The 25,703-nt window shown below is 46.1% G+C and overlaps 1 protein-coding gene and 1 long non-coding RNA gene across 2 annotated transcripts in view; one reads left to right on the plus strand and one right to left on the minus strand.

The window, feature by feature from the left end:
• The window catches only part of LOC137539061 (uncharacterized), a 126,250-nt gene that overhangs the window by 73,206 nt on the left and 27,341 nt on the right, over positions 1-25,703 (minus strand). The gene's annotated exons all lie outside the window — the stretch shown is intronic.
• Positions 1-25,703, plus strand: part of LOC137539060 (transmembrane protein 272-like) — a 43,439-nt gene that overhangs the window by 5,636 nt on the left and 12,100 nt on the right. Inside the window, exons 2-4 of the mRNA XM_068261535.1 lie at positions 363-407; positions 12,635-12,694; positions 12,798-12,974. Of these exons, the coding sequence (XP_068117636.1) occupies positions 374-407; positions 12,635-12,694; positions 12,798-12,974 (271 nt within the window). The 5' untranslated portion in view covers positions 363-373. The remainder of the gene's footprint in view (positions 1-362; positions 408-12,634; positions 12,695-12,797; positions 12,975-25,703) is intronic.

The raw sequence follows: 25,703 nt of genomic DNA on the forward strand, positions 1-25,703 counted from the left end.
TTTAGTATTTATATAGCGCCGACATATTATGCAGCGCTGTACAGTGTATATATATATCTTGTCACCAACTGTCCCTCAAAGGAGCTCACAATCTAATCCCTACCATTGCCATATGTCTATATTATGTAGTGTACGTACTGTAGTCTAGGGCGAATTTTTAGGGGGAGCCAATTAACTTATCCGTATGTTTTTGGAATGTGGGAGGAAACCGGAGGAAGCCCACGCAGGCACGGAGAGAACATACAAACTCTTTGCAGATAGTGCCCTGTTGCATTCATTTACAATCTGTATCAGTTTATAAATCTCGAAAAGTTTCTTTGGCATATTGTTTCCTTTACACATACATTTTTTTTTATGTCCAGGAACATTCACAATGGATGATGATGATGAAAGCAGATCCTCCAAAGGTAAAGCAAGCCTATCTGAGCTCATCGCTATGATCATTTCATTGCTGTATGTTATATAATGAATGTAAAATCAGGAACTATGTTGCTATGTTTAAAAAAGCTAAAACTGACACTTACCTTGGGCTTCTATCACCTATTATGTCCCACGCCGTCCTCCTTCGATGCTCCGTTCCTCGCTGCCAGTAACCTGCTAATTATTTGTCTAACTAGACGAATAGAACTGTGGCTGCGCGGAGCAAGCACGCACAGCCACAGTTCTATTTGTCTAGTTAGATGAATAATTAGCAGGTTACCGGCGGTGGGGAACAGAGCATCGGAGGAGGACGGCACGGGACATTACAGTTGCAGGGGGCCGACAGAAGCCCCAGATAAGTGTCAGTTTTAGCTTTTTTAAACAAGTCAGAGAACCCGTTTAATTCGTCAAAGGTTTGAAGCCAACATTTCCCTGAGGGCCCTTTCACACTGGTGCGGTGTGTTAGACTTTAAATATACTTTAAAATCAGCAATCCAGTATATCAGCACTCCATTGTTCAGGAAAACACGCTCTTTATTGAGCCATTATATCCACATAGATAGAGCCAACAATTGTTACGGGGACCACGCAGGGTCCCCTTTCATCAAGTCAACCACACGCCTTAATGAAGGGGGACTCTGCGTGGCCCCCGAACAAAAGTCGGCTCCATCGGTGTGGATATAATGGCTCAATTAAGAGTGTGTTTTCTTGTGCCGATATACTGGATTGCTGACTTTACTTGGGGCACTGCCTATGCCACAATATCAAGCATCTGACTTTTGATGATTGGTGTGCCCACTCACTACTCTTTGATCTGCATGCGTTTTAAAATGATCGCCAAAAGTTTTATGCTTTGCACATGCGGGAGAGCGTATTTGAGCAATACACTTCCGCTTCTGCGCAAGTCATTGATTCGGTTACAGGAAGTGAGTGTCATTTCCTGCTTGGCCTGCTGGCAGACGAGGATGACTGTGTATTAATGCAGTAATCCCCAAAGGCTGTTTTCACCGGTGCAGCCCCTGGGCTACATCACAATCGCAGATATGCAATGTGAAACCAGCCTGAGGCATACTTCACATACAGTACCTATGAAACTTTAGAAATTGTCACACTCAAGCACACAAAGTAAAGTATAATGCTGTATCTTAATTCAGTCAATAATTGGAAGATATTTTTTCTTTTCAATGCTTCAGCAAGGGAGCATAAACAGTGTCTAGGCTAGATCAAAATGCACAATGCTCAATATGCAGGGATTTACATGCAATAATAACACAACAGCTTGCACAGGAAGCATAGGTCTCACCAGTTAACGCAGGTACAGTACTGATAATGTGCACCTCTGTCCACATTTCTGTGCAGCCTGGATGATACTGTAGCGTTGCAGCCATGCACAAGCAAGTCACAGATGACAGGTAATTCCCTCAGTGATCAGGCAGCAATTTACTAATCTTATCAGTATCTTATTAGTCTTATCAGTAACTGTCAGGCATAAAATCAAAAATCAATTATTTATTTTTATCTGGTAAACAAGTAATAAGGATGCTAACCAGGCAATCCAAAAGTTAAAATCTCTATTACTTTTCTTGTTGATAAATGATCATTCCCCAGTTTTCCTGACTCTTATTTGGTACACACAAAATTTGGTACACAAAAAGGAAGTTGCAGGGTTGTCCTTTTTTGCTTCTGTACTTCCCGTCAGACTTAACTAATGCAGCCTGATTGGCTAATGCCTCTTTCCCTCTTGTTTTCCCTTCCCAAACCGCTGTTCCTCTCTGATTGGCCAATATTTCTCATGCTGAGACAATGCATTTTCTATAGTGAAGAGCGGGAAAATCAGGCAGAGAAGACTAAGGGAGGAAATGACATCAGAATTGGCTTCAAAATAGCCACACTTAAAATGGGAAATGCTAAGAAGGGTTTTCTCTATCACTAAAATCTAAACGTGGACAGTGCAATAAATATGTTATGTAAGTAGAGCAAGTATTTATCTACTTATATATGTCAGTAGGAGGTAGAGGAGATGGAACTCCAGCACTCTCAAGATTGCAGCAGGGGACTGGACTTGACCTTCCTTAGCATATGACTGAAGCAGTGTAATCCCCTTTAAGAGCGTGCATAGGCTGTGTGGCAATAGACAAACTTGTGTTGGAGGGAGAGACGAGGTGGAGCCAGCACTGCAGAAGCAATGAGCCAATTATTGGACACTGCAACTTATCAACCCCTTACCAGCAATCCAACTTGGAGATATCGATCAGCATTGCGATCCTTGTTACGTAGGGGAGTAGAACTAGGCTTCTTGACCAAGAGTATGGGAGAACAACTATTACCAGAACATCCCAAGTTCCCCGTATGGTATATGCTGCCCAAGATCCACAAGTCCAGGACCAGACCACCGGGACGTCCGATAGTCTCCGGTATCGGATCGATTACCGAGAGGCTGTCAAAGTACCTCGACCACCTCCTTAGACCATTGCTGACCTTGGTACCATCACACCTTGCCGATACCATTGACGTGCTCGACGGTGTCGAGCACGCCTACTGGCACACGGGAGATAGGCTGGCCACCATCGACGTGGTCAGCCTATACAGCCGGATACCACACGAAGACGGCATCGCGGCGGTCGAATCGTATCTCAAACGCGGCACTCGAACGGATGCTCACTGTGATTACATCTGTGAATGCCTGCGATTTGTGCTTACCCACAACTCCTTCTTGTTTAAGGAGAAGTGGTACCAACAGGTGTCAGGCACCGCCATGGGTACAGCGGTGGCCTGCACGTATGCAAACCTCTTCCTGGCTCGCTGGGAGGGGATTTGCGTGCACGGCAGTGACAACCCGTTTCGCGGGTGTCTGCGGAGGTGGTCGAGGTACGTGGACGACGTCCTGGTGTTCTGGTCAGGCACTGAACAGGAATTCTCTTCCTTCATGGATTACTTAAATCACAATCAGGTCAATATGAAATTTACATCAGAGCTGAGTACAAGTAACATCAATTTTCTTGATCTTGAGATCACGATTCAGGATGATCACCTGGTGACAAAGGGATATCGAAAAAGTACAGCCACAAACTCAATCTTACATAACGGAAGTTTTCATCCGCCCTGGGTGACGAAATCAATCCCCTATGGGCAATTCTTGCGGCTCAGGAGAAATAATAGTGAAGATCTGGAATATCTAAGACAGGCCGGAGAATTGAAGTCACGACTACAATCTAGAGGTTACGATCCCTCACTACTAGAGGAAGCTAAAGAAAGAGCCTTTAAAAGATCCAGGAGTGAGCTGGTCAAAAGAAAACGCCAATCTGGGGCCCCAAAGAATCATCCGGGCACCAATACAAAGCAGGTGTTCGTGTTTGAATACTCGCCAATGGCGAATATTATCAAAAAAACCATTCGTAAGAATTGGCATGTTTTACAGGGAGACCCACTCCTTGCAGATGTTACCATGATGCCTCCCCTGGTAACCTTCAGAAGAGCCCCCACGTTAGGTGACATGTTGACCAGCAGTGAGTATAAGAGATCACAACCAGCCAATTGGCTGAATACTCTTAAACAGCCAGGGAATTATCGCTGCGGCACATGTGGCATCTGTAACCAGATCCTCAAATATGGACCACAGACGTTGGGAGGCATACCAGTTAAGATCAAAGATGTCCTCTCATGTAGATCTAAATTTGTAGTCTACTGTCTACTATGTCCATGCAAGAGATTCTATATCGGCCAAACTACCCGAGAACTGCAGACTAGGATTAAGGAACACTTCCGTTCCCTTAAGTCCAAAGATAAGCATACAAGACTGATAGAGCATATGGCTGAGTGTCACAGGAGGGATCCCGACTGCTTACACTTTTTTGCTTTAGAAACCATATCCTTTACAACCAGAGGTGGTGACAGAGAACGTACTTTATTACAGCATGAGGCCCGCTGGATCATGCGAACAAATGCTCTTGGACCGCTTGGATTTAATGACAAAAATGAGCTAGCCTGTTTCTTGGAGAAATAATTCCTGAACGCTCTTTATGTTTGTTATGCTTTCTTTGCTCTCTCCACTTCCTCACCTGGGTCCCAGAATATGAAATATCAGGTGGGACTCATGTGAGACCTTTTACCTACACCCTTTGGGGTATCTTGATCTCCGGCTTTTTGGGTCTTCGGCCTCTATATGCCCCAGCCTCCTCTTCGTAGTTGCACATGCCTGCGCAGCCCCCCATGTCTTTGCTGCGCATGCATGTGCAGTTCTACTTGACCCTGCACTTTTCTTACCTCCTTTGGGGACTATTTTGGGCTTTTTGCTGTTCCTTGCGCCTCCTTTATGCCTCAGGCATCTCCCTCCGTCCGCTCCTTGTCCTCCCTACCCTGCTCCTCTTGCTCTCCCCGTCCCTTCATCTCCCTCCCCCTCCCTCCCTTTCTTCCCCACTTCCTTCCCTTTCCCCTTCTCTCCATTTCCCTTTCGCCCCCCCCCCCCCCACCCTTATACCTTTTCCTTTTTCCCCTTTTCCCTTTTCTTTCTTTTCCCCCCCGTTTCCACACACCCCCCTTCTTTCCTTCCCTCCCCCCCTCTTTCCTTTCTCTCCCTTTTCCCTCTCCCTCCTTTAGCTTCAGTTCAGCTGGTTTTAATGTGCTAAAACATTGGGATGGAGTTCCTGTGCTGCGGTGCCCTAGCACGTCCTGTCACTGCCCGCGCTCTTGCGTCCTACATGCCTCTAATACAGTTAGCTAATATTTATAAACGTGAACGCAGCACTGATTGCTTCTACGTTTTGTTTACATTTTAGACGCGTGAGCTGGGCCCTGATTGGTGTGGTGGGTGGCGCCGCTGCATAGGTCTCCCATTGCCTAGTTACATGGACGCTCTCCGTCCTCCTTACGGAGGAGGTGGGCGTCAGTGGTTGCTCTAGAAACCAGGGGGCGTGGCAGGCTGACGTAGGCGGAAGTGCCGCCGCTACGTGGGTATGTAACCCACGCTGAAACTGCCCGCCCCCAACTCTTTCCCCATTGCGGTGAACAAGCGCTTGCTGCGCGAAACGGACGTCCGCAGGGGGGCATAGACCTGGCGCCCACCTCCCCGCATTTGCATCTGATCTCGCTGACTGTAAGTGTCTCTGCTATATTTGACTCAATAAACTACTTATATATGTGTTTTTTTTTTCTGAGATAGTATGCCTGACAGCAAATATTGTATGCAGCTTGAAAATAGACCAATCAAATACCACCTTGATTTAATATGTCCATTTCAGGTTGCATACATTTTCATGCAAAATTGCACCATCCTGCCTCATCTCACTGCTATGGAGGGGACCCCAGGAGAGTGGTTGATGGAGGACCTGCATCGAGGGACACAGAGGCTTCTAGGGGCTGGAGGAAGTCCTAGTTAAGTAAATCAGCAATAAGGTTTTTTGTCTCATGTATACTTTAAAGAACAACTGAAGTGAGAAGCATATGGAGGCCGCCATATTTATTTCCTATTAAAGAATACCAGTTGCCTGTCAGTCCTGCTGGTCTGGTTGGCTGCAGTAGTGTCTGTATCACATAACATGCAGCTAACATGATCTCACAATCATGTCAGAAACACCTGAATTGCTGCATGCTTGTTCAGGGTCTGTGGCTAAACGTATCAGAGGCGTAGCAGGACAGCCAGGCAATTGGTATTGCTTAAAATAAATATGGCAGCCTCCATATCCCTCTTGCTCCAGCTGTCCTTTAAAGGACAACTGAAGCGAGGGGGATATGGAGGCTGCCATATTTATTTCCTTTTATGCAATACCAGTTGTCTGGCTTTCGTGCTGATCCTCTGCCTCTAATACTTTTAGCCACAGACCCTGAACAAGCGTGCAGCAGATCAGGTGTTTCTGACATTATTGTCAGCCCTGACAAGATTAGCTGCAGGCTTGTTTCTGTTGTAATTCAGACACTACAGCAGCCAGATAGATCAGCAGGGCTGCCAGGCAACTGGTATTGTTTAAAAGAAAATAAATATGGCATCCTCCACATACCCCTCATACAGTTGTCCTTTAAGAACCTATTGTGGGCCATGAGTCAAAAAGTTTCCCTACCCTTGCAATAGACCATCCCTTATTTACACCCCTTTTGCAGGCCCCCTCATCAGTGTGAGGTCACTGTACTTCATGCATGGCTCAGTGACAGATGGAACCCTCTCTGCACTGATCTGACTGCTTGACTTTGAGTGCAGGGTCAGACTGGGCCGCCGGGAACACGTGACAAACCTCGGTAGGCCTTGCCTCTTTTACTTTAAATGGGTTCTCTCTCTCCAGGCCCTGTACCGAGCAGCAGGAGGGGGTAGCAGCGCAGGAAGGGGGACTTGTGGGCACACAGTGGCAGGGAGGGGGCACAACTCCCCCCTCCCTCACCTAAGGGCCCCCCCTTCTGCACTCCCCCTCCAGAAATTAGTGCAATGACAGCGGATCCTGACAGAAATCTATCTGATGTGTGCCACACACTATCTAAATGCATTATTGGACCATTAGATCCAATGCAACTCTATGGGCCATCGATCTGCTGCCAGCAGAAGATCGACCTAGATTTTCCAGCCTGTCAGATAGATCAAATCGAGCAAACTCGACCGCAAATCGATTGATCAAATCGATTTCTGATCGATCAATTGATTCCATAGAATCGATCGATCGCTGAAATCGACCAGTGTATGAGCCCCTTAAGGCACCTGGCTGCTTAATTATTTTATCTGGTGGTGTGTGACTACTTAATATTTTTATTTAGCGTCATTTGACTACTTGATGAATTATATCATGAGGCATGTAACTACTTGATTATTTTAGCTAAAGTTTATCTGGTCTGCCCATGACCTATGATGATGACGCCATGTTCCAGTGCATTGTCACACCCATTTCATTGCTGCGGCGCTGCATGTAACCATCTCCCTGTCATGGATTGTCCTCAGAAGAGCTCACAATCTATTTCCTACCATAGTCATAGTTTAATATCCTACCATATTAATATTATGTATTTATATAGCATTGACAACTGCACAAAATTTCTAGTGTACATGCCTGTGTGAGCCCAAAATGTGTGTGTGTGTGTGTGTGTGTGTGCCCCAGGCTGAAACTTTCCTGGTGGACCCTTAGGGCTTGTTTCACAAAGCGGTGCTAATCTAGTTAGCACGCCTAAAGACTTTGAGCGTGTAAAGTAGGGTGCTAACTAGGTTAGCACCGCGCATCGGGTGTGCAGTTTTTGCGCGCACCGCGCTGAGCACGCGCAATACTTTGCGCACGAGTTCATTTTTACACAAGAGGGGCTTTTCACAAGCGTGCTAACAGTTAGCACCGCTTTGTGAATCAAGCCCTTAGTGTCCCAGTCCGACCATGTTTAAGTGTCAGAAAATTAATACCGTAAGCACATTATTGGCTACAGCTGAGCTTTGCATAATCTTCTGCAATGAAATTGCCTTCAGAGACTGATTGAGCAGAGATTATTTCAACAGCTATGGGACATACAAAACTATTTTTATTGCCTAGCCCTAGAAAAGAAGGAAACTAACACTCCCTGTGAATATATGGCTTGCGGGAAATAGAATTTGAACACTGGTTAAAAGGCATTCTAGTAAAAGGTGTGGGCCAAAGGAAAACACCTGAGTTTATGTTTCTAAATGATAACTGTAATAAATATTTGTTGGTTGCTATGGACAACAACACTACACCTTTGTACGGCACCATATCACAGGACTTGTAATAACTTAACACTCATCACAGCAACAGAAAAAGGAGATAGAACTGTTAGACGTCTTCAAAGTTTATTCAGCAAAACAGATATACAGGTGTGTTCATCAGCAATCTTCGTTACATGCCCGTTACCTCAGTGATGCAATCCATCTGTAGTAAGTCATCTTAACCTCCCTGGCGGTAAGCCCGTGCTGAGCACGGGCTATGCCGCCGGGAGGCACCGCTCAGGCCCCGCTGGGCCGATTTGCATAATTTTTTTTTTGCTACACGCAGCTAGCACTTTGCTAGCTGCGTGTAGCATCTGATCGCCGCCGCTACCCGCCGATCCGCCGCAATTCCTCTCGCCGCGGCCGCCCCCCCCCCCAGACCCCGTGCGCTGCCTGGCCAATCAGTGCCAGGCAGCGCTATGGGGCAGATCGGAGTCCCCTCTGACGTCACGACGTCGATGACGTCGGTGACGTCATCCCGCCCGTCGCCATGGCGACGGGGGAAGCCCTCCAGGAGATCCCGTTCTTTGAACGGGATCTCCTGATCTCCGATCGCCGGCGGCGATCGGAGGGGCTGGGGGGATGCCGCTGAGCAGCGGCTATCATGTAGCGAGACTTTGTCTCGCTACATGAAAAAAAAAAAAAAAAAATTAAAAAAAAAGATTTGCTGCCCCCTGGCGGATTTTTTGCAAACCGCCAGGGGGGTTAAAGGACATCCGAGGTGAAAATAAACTGATGAGAAAACCAATTGTACCTGTCCTTCTTCTCCTAAAAATGACTTTTTTTTAGATATCCCAGTTTTATTTTATATTTAAATCTAGTGTTTAAGTTTTTACTGTTTTATTGTCTGTGCTCAATGACACCTTCATTGAGGTATTCCAGAGCTCAAATCTGTGAATTTTTGACCACTTTTATCTCTTTGCTGCTCTCAGAAGCCATTTACTGACAGGAAAGTGCTTTATGGCTGTAATTACTTATCAGTGAGGGTTATACTATAGTCTGACCCAGTCCAGACCAGGGCAGAAACTGTCACTTGCATACCTGATGTTCAACTCTTCCAGGCAGAGAAAGACAAAAAGGAAGCAGCCTAGTTATTTGTGTGCTTGACACTGTACATACACGTCTATCTCATCATGTCACCTCGGTTGTCCTTTAAGCATTTCAGGTTCTTGGTCCATCCCTTGTGAATTGACCGGGCTTTATCTTACAAACATCTATGCTACGTTGTGGAAAGACAGCACTTGGCTATATACAGCATACGGATAAATGACGTTACAAGAAGTTAGGAAGTGAATAGAAGTAAAATGGAAGTGGAAGTAGCTCTCTGGTGCCCATGTCGGCTATTTTATACTAGCCTCTAAAGAGCTAACTTTGACATCACCTGGCAGGGACAGACCAGTCACCCATCGCCTGCAATTGGCTGCGATGGATGACACTGTCCGCGCCTGCTCAGATGGGAAAAGCCAAATATGGCATTTCCTCCCCTAATACCCCAAAAATGAGGTAATGTGTCTTCGACTCCAACTCTACAGCCTTGACTGTCAGTATAAAGAGTAAGCTTGATTACAGAAGAAGAATGAGCAGAATGAGCAGTGTCACGCTTCTTTTCACTGTGCAATCAGCAGACTAAAGGTGGCCAGTAATGAGGTGTGAGTAAATGTACTTTGAATGGATACTTTCGGTAGTCCCTCAAGATTGTACCATTAGTGGGCATAACTGCACAAATAAATTGAGGTGAATGTGTATTCAAAGAACGTGGCATTCAAAACTAAATAATGGCCCCTTTTTCCTGGCAGTACCTGATAATGTTCTGCAAGGGATGGGCTGATGGCATTGGACTGCGGAATAGTCCACCTTCACTGGTAATGCCATTCGGTGAAGAGCATTGTGCGTTGCAGAAATAAATACTGGTCCTCCCCTCCACCATGAGCAGAAAAACGCGCAACCACGGCAACAAGATTGTGTGTGAAGTGATCCTTCTATGCACAAAGTGACAGTACATGCTCACACAAAGATTCAGCTCATTGCAGTGGCGTAACTACAATTCATGGGGCCTCCCAGAAAAACCTTGATGGGGCTCCCAATATTTATACCCTTTCCCTTGCCTTTCCTTGGGGCCCATCTCACAAAGGTCATAAAACAAGTGTGCCTCGGCTTCATCCTGGTTCCTCTCCCGATCCCTCCGCCGCATACCGCACCGGCGACACCCGAGACGGGTGTCACGCTCCCTCTTCCTCAACGGTGATGCTCTTCGTCATCACGCCAGCCGCCGTGATGACGCGCATCGGCCAGCGTGATGACAGTACTGCGCATGCGCGGTTTAATCACGCATGCGACCTACGGTGGGCTGGAGAAAGCCCCAGGTAAGTACCAATTTAGTTTATTTTTAGAGCTCAGGGTCCCTTTAAGTGTGCATACACAAGCTACAGTACATTGTTCTTGTCTAAGGCAGATGCTTGAGGCTGCCTCTGCCAAAAACCAAGTGTGTGTACAGCGTAGCCTAGAGATCCAGAGCACTTGATCATCTTGGCCAAGCGAAGACCAAGGGCTTTGCCCACTTCTTGACCCCTCCCGCTCCATCGTGAATTGCACATCGTCACTTCTTCCCACTCCATAGCAACAGAATGTGCAGCTTGCCCATAGGATAGCGATGCGTCTGTACATCACTTGACCCTAAACTATCACTCAAAGAATCAAGTCCCAATTCATGTGTGCGACACTTTTTTAGTGCCCCCAGTATAGGTAGCTAGTATAGTTGCCCCAGTATAGGTAGTCTAGTTGCCCCAGTATAGGTAGCTTGTATAGTTGTCCTAGTATTGATTGTATAGTTGCCCCCAGTATAGGTAGTATAGTTGCCCCATTATGGGTAGTTTAGTTGCCCCAGTATAGGTAGGTAGCTAGTATAGTTGCCCCAGTATAGGTAAGGGCTGTGTAGTCGGAGTTGGAGTCGAGGAGTCGGAGCCATTTTGGGTACCCGGAGATTTCATAAACAGAGGAGGTGGAGTCGGATGATTTTGTACAAAATCCTCAGACCTGGTAAGTATTAGACTAAGGAGTCGGAGCCATTTTGGGTACCCGGAGTCGGAGTTGGAGGTTTCATAAACTGAGGAGTCGGAGTTGGAGTCGAAAGATTTTTGTACCGACTCCACAGCCCTGGTATAGGTAGTATAGTTGCCCCAGTATAGGTAGCTAGTATAGTTGTCCCCAGTATAAGCAGTATAGTTGCCCCAGTATAGGAAGCTAGTATAGTTGCCCCAGTATAGGAAGCTAGTATAGTTGCCCCAGTATAGGTAGTATAGTTGCCCCCAGTGCCTGCTCCCACCTCCCTGCCCCTCATATTACCTTCTGAGCTTGCGGCCGCTTCCTGTATGATAGTCCCTGGCTGGCCCCCTCTCCTCCGTCATAGACCTCTGTCACAGCAGTGCGACCCGCAGCTGCTGTGAAGAGAAAGGAAGTAGGACAGCGGTTCTCCTGATAGCGGCGATATACATTGGCGCTACATGGAGCCGCTGTCCTGCTTCCTTCATCTTCACAGTAGCCACAGGTCACGCTGCTGTGACAGAGGTCTATGACGGAAGGTAAGGTAACACGGGGGGGGGGGGGGGAAATGACACTTCAGGGCTCATGCCGCCTGATGAACCTGCATCACCTCGAGTCATGGGCCGACCGCCCCTGCGTGTCTCCCCCTTCCCTCTGTCAAGTCTCTGAAACAGTGGAGAAGTGAGGAACAGTGGAGAAGTGAGGAACAAAATGCCTCTAACATCCTGCTATCTACAACAAGGTACAAACCTGTTTCTTTGTAAGGGGTGTGGCCAGTTACATACTGCATCCATTTTTTTTATTTCTGCGGTTCTATAACCCCCTGCTCAGTGCCATCAGCCTACACATTCATCCTGGCTGGCAAGAGATTCACCCCCTCCCTTGCACAATGGTCCTAGCCAAATCCAGATAGGTTTTTCGCAGTTTGACTATTTCATCATTGATCAAGGTATGCAAGGAGAGTGAAAATGTGTCATCTCTACGCACCCTATGCACCTACAATAACTACTTAAGCATATGTGAATTTCTGCGGTTCAAACAAAACTACTAAGACTTGTAAGCCAAATGAAGCCTGAATGTTCTTTTGAAGAGTTACTGATTCATACATGGTCGGCTAAAGTCTGTTCTGCTATCCAGGAGCTTTTAGCTAAGGCTTTGTTCTCACTATGGGGACCAGGGGCTGTGGAGTCGGTACAAAAATCCTCCAACTCCTCTATTTATGAAACCACCGATTCTGGGTACCCAAAATTGCTCCGACTCCTCGACTCTGACTCCTTAGTCCAATTTTTACAAAGGATATGGATTTGGTTCAAAAATCATCCGACTCCTAATTTATTTGAAACCAGCGACTCCGACTCCAGGTACCCAAAATTACTCCGACTCCAACTCCACTGCCCTGTTGTTAACTAAAAAAAAAGAAAACTTAGTAAAGTTGTTGTAAATTTTTTGTTTTAAATCTACTCATATTTCATGTGTTATTTTATGTCATTTCAGGTCCAAGTTTGATCAGTGTTATAATATGGACACCGCTCAGCATTGCTATGATTGTCCTTGGTAATACCAAAATGCGTTCAATTAAAATCTATTTATATGAGTTCTAGATATGTTAATGCTATAGTGCAATGTGAGATACTGATTAACTTTGTTGCACCAACAGGGTCCTTGTACATCGATCAGTGCCCGATTCAGCCCTTGATACCCATCTTTCTTATAGTGGCTGGCGCAGTTCACTTGCTTGGATTTGTCTTGATGCCACTTCAGTTTGTTTGCCCGAAGGTGACATACACCATAGAGGGAATCGTGGGCCTCTTTTCACTCAGCTGGTTCATTGCCGGTATGTAGATATATTGTGGACTCTCTGAATATATTGTATTATTTCCTTAGTGCAATAGTCCAAATTATATGGGTGCAAGGACATCAGCTGGGTACCTTTGAGCCAGTGGCGTAGCTATGGTGCTTTGGGCTTCAGTGCTAGTTTTACATTGAGCCTCCCAAGCTCTCTTTACATAACAATTGCTATGGTGCACAAAAACCTGCCAAGAACCACCACAGTATTCGAGTTGCAAGAAAGGGATGGGGAACAGTTTTGTAATGATTACTGCGACACGCCCCCTAGTGGCCAGACCATTGAATGCCTTTGAATCTATTCCAACCCACAGACCATCCAACCTTGTGGATGCAATCGATGTGCTGAAACCGCTGGAATTGGGCAGCGGACAGGCTAGGAGGGAGCTGGCGAGCAACACAAACACTTTACTACACAATATTTCAGGTACAAGGCTGCCACCACCTCTGTAGAAGGACAGAGCACCTGCTCTGACTATTATAAACCTGCGAATGAAAATTGTTAAAAACACTCTAGTCTGTCTCAAACAATACAATGCTTCAGGTAGCGAATCTTCAGAAAGGCTAGGAGTCTTTCTGCGATGCATAAAGCAGGTTGGTCGCCGAAAATGACCTTCAGTCTTTTATTGTAAATGAATATGTACAGAAAATTATTAAAAGTAAAAATTAGAGAGAGAGCAGCCCAGATAAAATAAAAGGTTAAACAAAGAAAATGAATACTAAATGTTTTGGAAGAAATATGTCCTTTGTGTGGAAAATCCAAGCAAAATGGAGGGTTCTTTTGTTTCAAAAGTCCAGTCAAAATGGAGGCCAGCCACATGGTCCTTTTGCTGGCTCCGGTCAGGTGATATTACACAAGGGAGGACTCCTTGCTTAAACTGCTGTGGTTCTTTCATCCAAACCTGCTCTGATGGTGGAACCCAGTGCGGGTTCGGATGGAATTTTATTTTTGGCGGGAATCTTAATTCTAAAATATGTGACAATTCCATATCTCAGACCACGTTCATTGCACACAAATAATAGTAGCAAATTCTGCAACTCAAAGAATATGGATCACATTAATACCAGACATGAATAGTGTAGGACATTCCGTTACTGAGAAGTGGGATAACGGGGCGGTGGCTTACCGCAGCCCCGTACAAGAGAGATGAAAATTATTAGTGATCAGACTATATACTTTTCATACTTATCATAAAAAGGCAAAAATCATACAATATATTTTAAATATGGTAAGAGTGGTTCCACCAAGTCTGCACCCATGCTGAGCTGAAAGCTTGCTGCTGGCCCCAGTAACCAAATGGGGCTTTTCATTCTAGAATTCACATTTAGTTGCTAGTGGTCTGCTAAAGGAAGAACAGCTGTTTCCAGATGGAATAGACCTGCAATCTGGATGGTACTGTGAATCGCAATCAGAAAACCGATTGTGTTTCTTCCGTGACAATTACCACTATTCAAAGCATCTACAGGAGTGATCATTGCCAGCACAGGACCAATAAAGAGCTAATACCCCAATTGAGGGAGCGCCCCTCTGGCCCAAGGGCCTCGGTGCAGTCGCAACTTCTGCATCTTGGCAGGTTATGGTGCACCATATCAATTGTTATGTATAGAGTGCTTGGGAGGGGGCCCGATGTAAAACTTGCACTGGGGCCCATAGTTACCCCACTGCTCACCCTATTGGGTAATATCAACCGCTGATACATGCACCCTGCTGGGGTGCTTCAGTGACCAAAAATGAAAGAATCTATACACTTTGATTCTCATGTAATTGGTCACTTTGTCAGAAATTAATTTAATTTTTTGGTCCCCTCCTTATACACACACAAACACCCTTTCCCCCCCAGACCTCACTCTTTTAGTAACATAATCTCCTAGAACTTTTAGAGATGGCATCATTCTGGAGTTTATGACCAGGACTGTAGAGTCAGAGTTGGAGCAATTTTGGGTACCTGGAGTCGGAGGTTTTATAAACTCAGGAGTTGGAGTCAGGAGTCGGATGATTTTTGTACCAAACCCATAGCCCTAGTAAGTATTAGATTAAATTTTTTTTTAAAGTGAACCTGTTGGGAAAAAAGTTCCCCAATTTAGATACTTACCCCATTTCAGCAATGGAACCAAGGGCTTGTCAAGAAGTGCAGCAAGACAGAGCCGTTTGGGCTTAGGGTTTTCCCCTGGGCGGGCTCCGTGCTGCTGCTCATTTACGCATGGGAGCGTGGCCACGAACTTCCAGAAGGTCCCAGTGTCCACCAATGGTCAGAAAAAGGACATGGGAAGCCTCTGGAGGATCCTCTACTGATGTAAGTATTTGAGGTAAGTATATGAGTTTCTCTCCCATTAATGCTACAGGTTTGCTTTGACCCTTTAGCGGCCACATATAGCAAAGCTATGTGTGGCTGCCTGGCCGATTTTTTTTTTATTTCCTGCTGGGGAAGTTTGCCTTCCCCAGCCTGGCAGTGTGTAGAGTGGCGCAGGGAGCTGTCATATTTACATATTTACAGGATGGTGTCTCCTCAGCGCCACCCTGTGGTGGAAGAGGGGTAATGAAAGAGTTTCATCCATTACCAATCTTCCACCACCAGGTGGCACTGCAACGCCTATACACCATCCCCTGGGCTACGATCATGTCATACCAAGGAGGATGCAGAGATTGCAGCACGGCCGGTATAGGAGAGGAGACGCCATCCAGCCACCTGGAGCAGGTAAATATGATCGCTGCCTGCGCCACTCTGCATAGCTGCATTAGGCCGCTAAAAGGCATATGCTGTTTGAAGACACCCCGGCACACATTATCGGTCTAGATGCGTGTAGGTTAACTAAGCCTAGGTTGTCCTGGATTTAGAAATCTTGCATGCTGCAAACCTCTTTCCAAACCACACTATGATCTGATGTGGATCGAGTCCTATGATACAGGGATCGACACTATGATACAGGGATCGAGTCCTGCGTGAACGCAGGTGGACGATGATGACCTACTTTTTTTTAGAGTGTGGACGTCGTCCACCCTAGCAGACAGAGCCGTGCAGAGGGTCCTTAAGTGGGGGGTGCTCAAATTTAAAAAAGGGGCCTCACCCCCCCCCCCCCCCCAATGCACATAGTACCAACAAGTGGTGGCGGACCTTACCCCCTTCACTCCCTTGGCCTGTAGTGACATGTGACCTCCACACATCCCCCGGCTCTACAATTGTCCCAAACCATCTCCCTGATCCCCTCTGCTTGACACGATGAGAAGAAGAGAACACCAAGAGCCCAATATAGTGTAGTATGTACTGGTAATGGAAGATTTATAGAGTAATTCAAAATGTAATACTCACAAACCAGGGTTACCATTAGGCAACCACTGTCAAGGCAGTTGGGGAGATTGTCCTGACCCCACTCAGAATTAAGAAGTCACTCTCTGTAGTAGAAGAAGAAAGTGGGTACAACCCTCCATCCAGAGTGGACTCAATGTAGCAATAAGATAACAGAGGCACCAACGGGATAAAAGGGACTAAATGAGCTTAAAAAACAATTTGATAATAGAGGAGGCAGTGGTGGACTTACCCCCTCCAAGCAGAACACACGAGTGTAGATTTTCAGTCAAAAAAACGTTTATTGGGTACTCCAAAGTAAAGTGCAATGCGTTTCGCAGGTTAAACCTGATTCCTCAGGCAACACAGATAGGGGTAAAAAAAAAAAAAGCATCTGCTAGTAACATTTAAGCTGAGCGCCTCAGAGGAGCTCAGCTTTGATGTTACTAGCAGATGCTTTTTTTACTCCTATCTGTATTACCTGAGGAACCAGGTTTAACCTGAGAAATGCATTGCACTTTATTTTGGAGTACCCAATACACGTTTTTTGACGGAAAACCTACAGTCATGTGTTCTGTTTGGAGGGGGTAAGTCCACCACTGTCTCCTCTATTACCAAATTGGTTTTTAAGCTAGTTTAGTCCCTTTTATCCTTTTGGCGCGTTTGTTATCTTATTGCCTCTGCTTGACACAGACATTCAGTCACAAAAGTGATGGCTGCAATCAATGGTGTGGAGTCAGTCGGACCTGATACCGGTGGCCGCATGTCCCCCCCCCCCCTTTCCTCGTTTCTGTCTCCTTGGCAGCCACGTCTCCGCTGTCATGACATCAAGATGGCAACAACATTACATGACACGCATGGTTGCCATGGAGATACCAAGCGACCAGTGAGTATAATTTATTTACTGCAACTCTGCTGCAACCCTCCAGTCCACTCCACACCAAAATGGGGCCCAGGGCTAGATAACACCTTTTCGCCTTCCCTGATGGTCACCTGGCTTATTTAGTTAGATTTGGTGGGGGGTAGCATCCAATAGGCCCCTAGACTCTCCCCAGGCCCCAGGCAGCTGCCTACGTTTGCCTTGTGGATGATCCAGCTCTGTATGCCAAACAGCATATGCTGCCACTATGCATCTCAAATAAAAACAGCACCCACACTACAAGTTCTGAAGTCATGTCCCCACAGAACAATTTCAGGTATCATGTCCTCCAATTGCAGGATCAGATTATCAAACAAGACAGTCTCATTTCAGAATACTTTTCCACAAACATTTAGTATATGTACTGTAAATAAGTTACCGCCTGTTAGAATAGGACTGGAGTGGGTATATCATGACATTGAAGGGCTGACATAGTGAGATGGTACAATAGTTTAACAATTCATAACCCATTCTGGTGATAAGCACAGTGTGTTGGTAGTGTAAGTGAGACCAGATAAGAGAAGTAGAATGGCGGGATGGAAGTAGTAGAGGGTCAGAATTGATGACATGGATGTGCAGATAGATATTACAGGAATAGAGGCATAGTGGATAACACTATTGTATAATAGTGTTGAGTCCTAGGTTTGAACATTGGCCATGGCAAAATCTGCATGAAGTTTCAATCTTCCCCTGGATTTCATTCAGACACATCATATTCTCCTACAACCCAAAACATACTAATTACTGGTTTCCCCCAAACATTCCTATAGCAAAAATAAGATTAGACTGTGAGCTCCTCTGAGGATAGTTTGTGACACCACTACTCACTCTGTAAAGTGCTGCAGAAAATGTCAGTGCCAGAGCTGGGGCAAGGTCTTCCAGCAGCCAATGCTGAGACACCAAAGTGCGCCCCTCCATCCCTCCCACTCCAGCTATGTTCCATGTAAAGTGCTGCAGAAGATGTCAGTGCTATATAAATACATAATAATAATATGGTAGGACATTAGACTATGACTATGGTAGGATTAGATTGTGAGCTCCTCTGAGGACAGTCAGTGACATGACTATGTACTCTGTAATGTGCTGCAGAAGATGTCAGTGCTATATAAATACATAATAATAATAATATGGTAGGACATTACACTATGACTATGGTAGGATTAGAGTGTGAGCTCCTCTGAGGACAGTCAGTGACATGACTATGTACTCTGTACAGTGCTGCAGGAGATAGCAGTGCTATATAAATACATAATAATAATATAGTAGGACAGACTATGGCTATGGTAGGATTAGATTGTGAGCTCCTCTGAGGACAGTCAGTGACATGACTATGTACTCTGTAATGTGCTGCAGAAGATGTCAGTGCTATATAAATACATAATAATAATAATATGGTAGGACATTACACTATGACTATGGTAGGATTAGAGTGTGAGCTCCTCTGAGGACAGTCAGTGACATGACTATGTACTCTGTAATGTGCTACAGAGGATGTCAGTGTTATATAAATACATAATAATATGGTAGGACATTACACTATGACTATGGTACGATTAGATTGGGAGCTCCTCTGAGGACAGTCAGTGACATGACTATGTACTCTGTAATGTGCTGCAGAAGGTCTCAGTGCTATATAAATACATAATAATAATATGGTAGGACATTACACTATGACTATGGTAGAATTAGATTGTGAGCTCCTCTGAGGACAGTCAGTGACATGACTATGTACTCTGTAAAGTGCTGCAGGAGATGTCAGTGCTATATAAATACATAATAATAATATGGTAGGACAGACTATGACTATGGTAGGATTAGATTGTGAGCTCCTCTGAGGACAGTCAGTGACATGACTATGTGATCTGTAAAGTGCTGCAGAAGATGTCAGTGCTATATAAAAACATAATAATAATAATATGGTAGGACATTACACTATGACTATGGTAGGATTAGAGTGGGAGCTCCTCTGAGGACAGTCAGTGACTTGACTATGTACTCTGTGAAGTGCCGCAGATGATGTCAGTGCTACATAAATACATAATAATAATAATATGGTAGGACATTAGACTATGACTATGGCAGGATTAGATTGTGAGCTCCTCTGAGGACAATCAGTGACATGACTATGTAGCACGACATGGCGAAAAATGGGTGTGAACGTGATGTGGGTGTAGCTAACTGTAATGTAACAATGTGTGTGAACTGGTTGCTACTGGGTGGGGTGGAAGGGTGACACTGGGCACTACTGTGTGCTGCTTAGTGGGAGGGTGACACTGGGTGCTGCTGGCTTGGAGGATGACACTGGGCACTGCTGTGTGCTGCTGGGTGGGAGGATGACACTGGGCGCTACTGGGCGCTGCTGGGTGGGAGGGTGACACTGGGCGCTACTGTGCGCTGCTGGGCAGGAGGGTGACACTGGGCACTACTGTGTGGGAGGGTGACTCTAGGCGCTACTGTGCGCTGCTGGGTGGGAGGATGACACTGGGCGCTACTGTGCGCTGCTGGGTGGGAGGGTGACACTGGACGCTACTGTGTGGGAGGGTGACTCTAGGCGCTACTGGGTGGGAGGATGACATTGGGCGCTACTGTGCGCTGCTGGGTGGGAGAGTGACACTGGCACTACTGTGTGGGAGGGTGACTCTAGGCGCTACTGTGCGCTGCTGGGTGGGAGGATGACACTGGGCGCTACTGTGTGCTGCTGGGTGGGAGGGTGACACTGGGCGCTACTGTGCGCTGCTGGGTGGGAGGGTGACACTGGGCGCTACTGTGCACTGCTGGGTGGGAGGGTGACACTGGCGCTACTGTGTGGGTGACTAAAGGCGCTACTGTGCGCCGCTGGGTGGGAGGGTGACACTGGCGCTACTGTGTGAGAGGGTGACTCTAGAGTCTAGGCGCTACTGTGCGCTGCTGGTAGTGAGGGTGACACTGGCTCTTAGTCCCCTCCCCCAATCTGTAATCTTCTGCTACTTGGGCTACTGGGTGCTGTGCTCTCCCCATCCCCTGTGACTTGGCTGCTGTCTTCAGAGAAGTCTCGCACATAGACAACAGCAGTGTGCTGTTGCTGAAGAGGGGCTAGTGTGTAGATGGATCATATTATAAAATCAACGTCGGCTATCTATCTCAGTGGGATGGATTATGACATTTTTCTTATGGTCAAAGCTTGCTATGGTGGTGCAGTCTGGTGTTGTACGCAAAACCTTCATTTTACTGCGAGGCGTCTTTCATATTTATTACTGAAGCATAACTGATCTAATTTATGGATCGCCTGTATAGAAGTCTGCATTGTGCACTAATGAGTTCCATAAAGGAGGTCAGTCATGCTTGTTTCTCAGTAAATAATATAAAGAAAATACAGTACAGATGCACCTCACAATAAAACAAAAGTTTTGTGTGCAACTCCAGACTGCATTACACTAATCTGCACAGCATCAGCATTCATTTTGGTCAAATCTCTATTACTGGAACCAGCAGTCTGTGTGTGACATGCAGCCCTACCTTGCCTGTCAGGGCCCTGCACATGTCACACACACAGCACCATAAACAGAGGAATTCTGTGTCATCTGCTCCTGGCTGCAGAGGAGGTATATGATCCCCAGAGCAGATGACACAGTCTCACTGAGAAGCACATTGATACCTAGCTGGCTGAGGGAGAAGAGGGGCTTTCCTGAACAAATGTATGCAGCTCTCTCTCCTGTTGCTGGCTGCTACTGTCTGCTAGTGTTGTCCGGATCATGAACGATTCGGATCTTTGATCCGAATCTATTTTATGAGTCGATCATCCGAATCATCAAAATGAGTGATTCGGTCGCAAAAGGGGCGGGGCCAGGAGCGACACGCCCCCCCCTCTCAGCGGGCAGCAGGGTCCTGGAAGCAGAGCAGGGATGGATCGCTCTGTTGGATGGGAGGCAGCCTTGCAGCCGCAGGTAGTTGAGAGAGAGGGGACATCAGTGCCACTGCCAGATATGTGTAGAGCACACATACTGGCTGCAATGTGCTGCCCATTATAGGCTGGCTGTTCAGTAGGCGTACGTACAAAAAGGGCGCCTGGACAAAAAGGGCGCGGGGTGTAAACTCTAAATAATAATTAATCATTAATAGGGTTTATAAATATAGTGTGCTATATTTCGTTTACAAATAATGTTTAACAAAATTATAAATCATTAAATAATGTTTATGAAATCGGAAATTGTGAAAACGTTAATCTTCCCTGTTTCAAAAGTTAAACTTATAATTACGTTTATAAAAAAAACAATAATATATGTTTAATTGTTATAATTGTATATTATTGTGAATAACCGTCATTTATGGTTTGTTCTTATAATAAAATTTGAAAATATTGTTTATAAAGATGATATAAATATAACTACGTTCGTAATAAGTGTTGTAATACATTAGTAATTATTACTAAAATTTTACTAAAACTATACCTAAGCCTACTCTTACACAGAACCCTACCTGTACCTATCCCTAACCCCTAGACTCCCCTGTTGGTGCCTAAACCTAAGACCCCCCTATTAGTGCCTAAACCTAAGACCCCCCTGTTGGTGCCTTAACCTAAGACCCCCCTGTTGGTGCCTAAACCTAAGACCCCCCTGTTGGTGCCTAAACCTAAGACCCCCCTGTTGGTGCCTAAACCTAAGACCCCCCTGTTGGTGCCTAAACCTAAGACCCCCCTGTTGGTGCCTAAACCTAAGACCCCCCCCTGTTGGTGCCTAAGTAACCCTCCCTGTACCTACCGCTAACCCCTAGACCCCCCTCTTGGTGCCTAAACCTAAGACCCCCCTGTTGGTGCCTAAACCTAAGACCCCCCTGGTAATGCTTAAACCTAAGACCCTCCTGTTGGTGCCTAAACCTAAGACCCCCCTGTTGGTGCCTAAACCTAAGACCCCCCCTGTTGTTGCCTAAGTACCCCTCCCTGTACCTACCCCTAACCCCTAGACCCCCCTATTGGTGCCTAAACCTAAGACCCCCCTGTTGGTGCCTAAACCTAAGACCCCCCTTTATTATGTGGATAATAATGTTTTACTAATTGTGGATTCAAAAAATATTTAGCAATTTACGTTACGTACTGATCGCTTTATTTTGTGAATAATAATGTTTTACAAACAGTAAGGGATAAAACTTTAAATAATGTTTTAATTATTTAAATAAGATAAATATGTTTAGTATTTTCATAAACGTTATTCGGCACGGGTGCATTTTATAAACGTAAATCACCACAAGTTCAGTTATAAATCATTAAACATCGCCGGGCGCCGTTTGTAAACTTTATTTAGCTCCTGGCGCCGTTTATAAACTTTATTTAGCTCCGGCGCCCTTTTTTCCTACTCGGCGCCCATTAAACGCTATTTATTATGGGAGTGAATGGCGGCGCCCTTTTTGTCCACTAGCAGCATGCGCCCTTTTTTCCCAGCTCCGTTCAGTAGTGCTGCACAGTGATCACATTGGAAACTTTTGGCTCAGCACAGCTCAGTAACTTTGCAGGCACTGTGATTGCTGTGCAATATGATCCTCCTGTACTCGGCACAGCTGCACTTATCTTCGGGGAATGCTTTCTTTCACTGTGCGACGTTTTCATTCAGAGTACACAGATGAGCATATAGGTGAAATACATGTAAAGCATATGATTGCAGCATGTGGGTATTACGTGCAAACATTTCTGCTCTCTGCTCCTCCCTCCTCCCTTCTCTGTCCACTCCCTGCCCTCTGTCCATCTTCTCCCCTTCTCTGTGTGTCCACCCCCCTCTCCTTCTCCTGTCCTGCTAGTCATTTCACCCCCCCCCCCGAATGCTTCCCTTGTAAAATGATCCGAGATTCGGATCAAAGATCCGGATCTTTTCAATGATCCGATTTGAATCATCCGGATCACTGAAAAGATCCGAACTTCCCATCTCTACTGTCTGCCTGGTCTCTCTGACTCTGCACGGGAGACTAGGGGCGGGCTCAGTCAGCCGGCTGCCTCTCTCTTATTGGCTGGGGGAGACATCAGCATAAAAAAGGAATGCTACTGATTGGAGGTCGGGAGGGAAGTGGGGAAAAGAGAAGAAGCCTAATACTTCTCACTGCATGGCCCCTATTGCAGCCAGCTATTGATAATTTATTTTGATAAATGCCTGTCCCAAACGGACAGGCACTACAGACAGGACACATGTAATGTAATTTGGACGGACTTGCAATCCACAGATGGACAGTGGTAACCCTGATGAGAAGGGGCCTCAGGGGCTATAGTTCTCCCCAGGGGGGGTGCTTGAGCATCCTAAGCACCCCTCTCTGCACGTGCCTGCTAGCAGACGCAGCCTGTCTGACTTGGCGGGGCTGGATTTGGATATATAGCTGCCGAGCCGCCTCAGGGCCCTTTATCACTGCAAAACGCAACTGCAAACACATGCGTTTGAGTTGAGTTGAGTTGTTCCAATTTGTTCCAATTTTAATGTGCGTTTTTTGTGCGTTTGCGTTTTCCTGATTGGCAAGTGTTGTCTTGAAAATAGATACAAGTGGTTAAATCAATACAAAACGCAAAACGCATTTCTATGCGTTTTTCATGAGTTCCTATACTTTACATTGAAACGCAAAACGCATCATAATCGCACAGACATGCGTTTGCGTTTTTTAAAAAATCGGAACGCAGCAGTGGAAAAGGCCACCAAAGATTCTTATTTTAAACAGGCTGCACTTCAGATTGGCAAAAACGCAGCTAGTGGAAAAGAGCCCTTAGTCTGCCTAAGTGCCGGTGGTTGTGCGGCCGTGCAGGCTGTGAAGAAATGGAGCTGGGGGAGAAATAGATACATGCATACCACGTCTGGTGTTTGGTCTCCATTGCTACCATCCCAGTTCGCTCTCGTTGATACACGCCACGCTGCCTGCCAGGCATAGCTGCGCTCTCCCTCCCCGATGTGACGCAGGCATTGATTGATGGCTGCAGCCTGACTGTTGCTGCCTGTGCTGGAATGGTAAGTCAGTCAGTCAGGCAATTAATTACACTCTCCTCTTGCGGGGAGGGGGGGATGCTCAGTCTTCTGCCTGATAGTAGTTCTTTTGAGGTGCCCTTACTGTATGACATGATGGTGTATAAGGGACAATGCAGGAAGGTCACAGCTGTACCAGGACCATTACAGAGAGAGCAGAGGAGCAGGGGGCTTTGGGCCAGTGGTCATCTGATTAACATATTCATAGCATCAACCACGCTCTGGTCTAGTACAGGCTGCAAGATTCACATTGAGACTAGGACCCTGGCGCTCAGAAGCAAGAAGTTGTTGGAACATCATAAGGAGCCATAGGACATCACTGTTTTACGTATTACTTTTTGGAGATCTTCCACTTTACAATTAAAGTTGAACTTATTTGTAATTAATACATATACAGTGCTGCCCATAATTATTCATACCTCCTGGCAAATTTTGACTTTAAAGGACTTACGAGGCCAACAGAGTAAACAAAGTTAATTACTTGCATGGTCGTTTCAGGCACGGAGGACGCTGTCCGCACCCTCCATGCCGCTCCGCCGGGTCCCCCCGCTCATTATCCCCCCGGGCCGGCTCCCGACCCCATGGCCCGGGTCGGGCTCTCCTGCCTCTTCAAAGATGGCCGCTTCCTCTGGCTGTGGCTGCGCAGTCCGCCTGGCCGCGAGTGTGGCCGCGCAGCCCTAGGGCCAACCCCTCCGATCCACGCTACTGGATCGGAGGGGTTGGCCCTAGGGCTGCGCAGCCACACTCGCGGCCAGGCGGACTGCGCAGCCACAGCCAGAGGAAGCGGCCATCTTTGAAGAGGCAGGAGAGCCCGACCCGGGCCGTGGGGTCGGGAGCCGGCCCGGGGGGATAATGAGCGGGGGGACCCGGCGGAGCGGCACGGAGGGCGCGGACAGCGTGCTCCGTGCCTGAAATGACCATGCAAGTAATTAACTTTGTTTACTCCGTTGGCCTCGTAAGTCCTTTAAGTTACTTTTATTCAACCAGCAAGTAATTTTTTTGACAGGAAATGACATAGGTGTCTCCCAAAAGATAATAAGATGATGTACAAGAGGAATTATTGTGTGGAAAAAAACATTTGTCAGCTTTTATGTACATTTGTGCAAAACGTGTTCAGACTAAAATTATTTATACCCTCCTAAACAATAAATAGAAAAGCCTTTATTAGCTATTACAGTAATCAAACACTTCCTATAATTGCAGACCAGCTTTTTGCATGTCTCCACAGATATTTTTGCCCATTTATCTTTAGCAATCTTTAGCAATGAGCTCCAAATCTTTTAGGTTGGAGGGTCTTCTTACCATCACTCTGATCTTTAGCTCCCTCCACAGATTCTCAATTGGATTCAAGTCAGGACTATGGCTGGGCCACTCCAAAACGTTAATGTTGTCTGCTAACCATTTCTTCACCACTTTTGCTTTGTGTTTTAGGTCATAGTCTTCCTGAAATGTCCATTGGTGGTCAAGGCCAAGTTTCTCTGTAGACTACCTGTTGTTGTCGTTGAGAATCCTCATGTATTACTCTTTTTTCATGGTGCCGTTTACTGTGA

The sequence above is a fragment of the Hyperolius riggenbachi genome, chromosome 11, assembly GCF_040937935.1.
Source record: "Hyperolius riggenbachi isolate aHypRig1 chromosome 11, aHypRig1.pri, whole genome shotgun sequence".
Lineage (NCBI taxonomy): Eukaryota > Metazoa > Chordata > Amphibia > Anura > Hyperoliidae > Hyperolius > Hyperolius riggenbachi.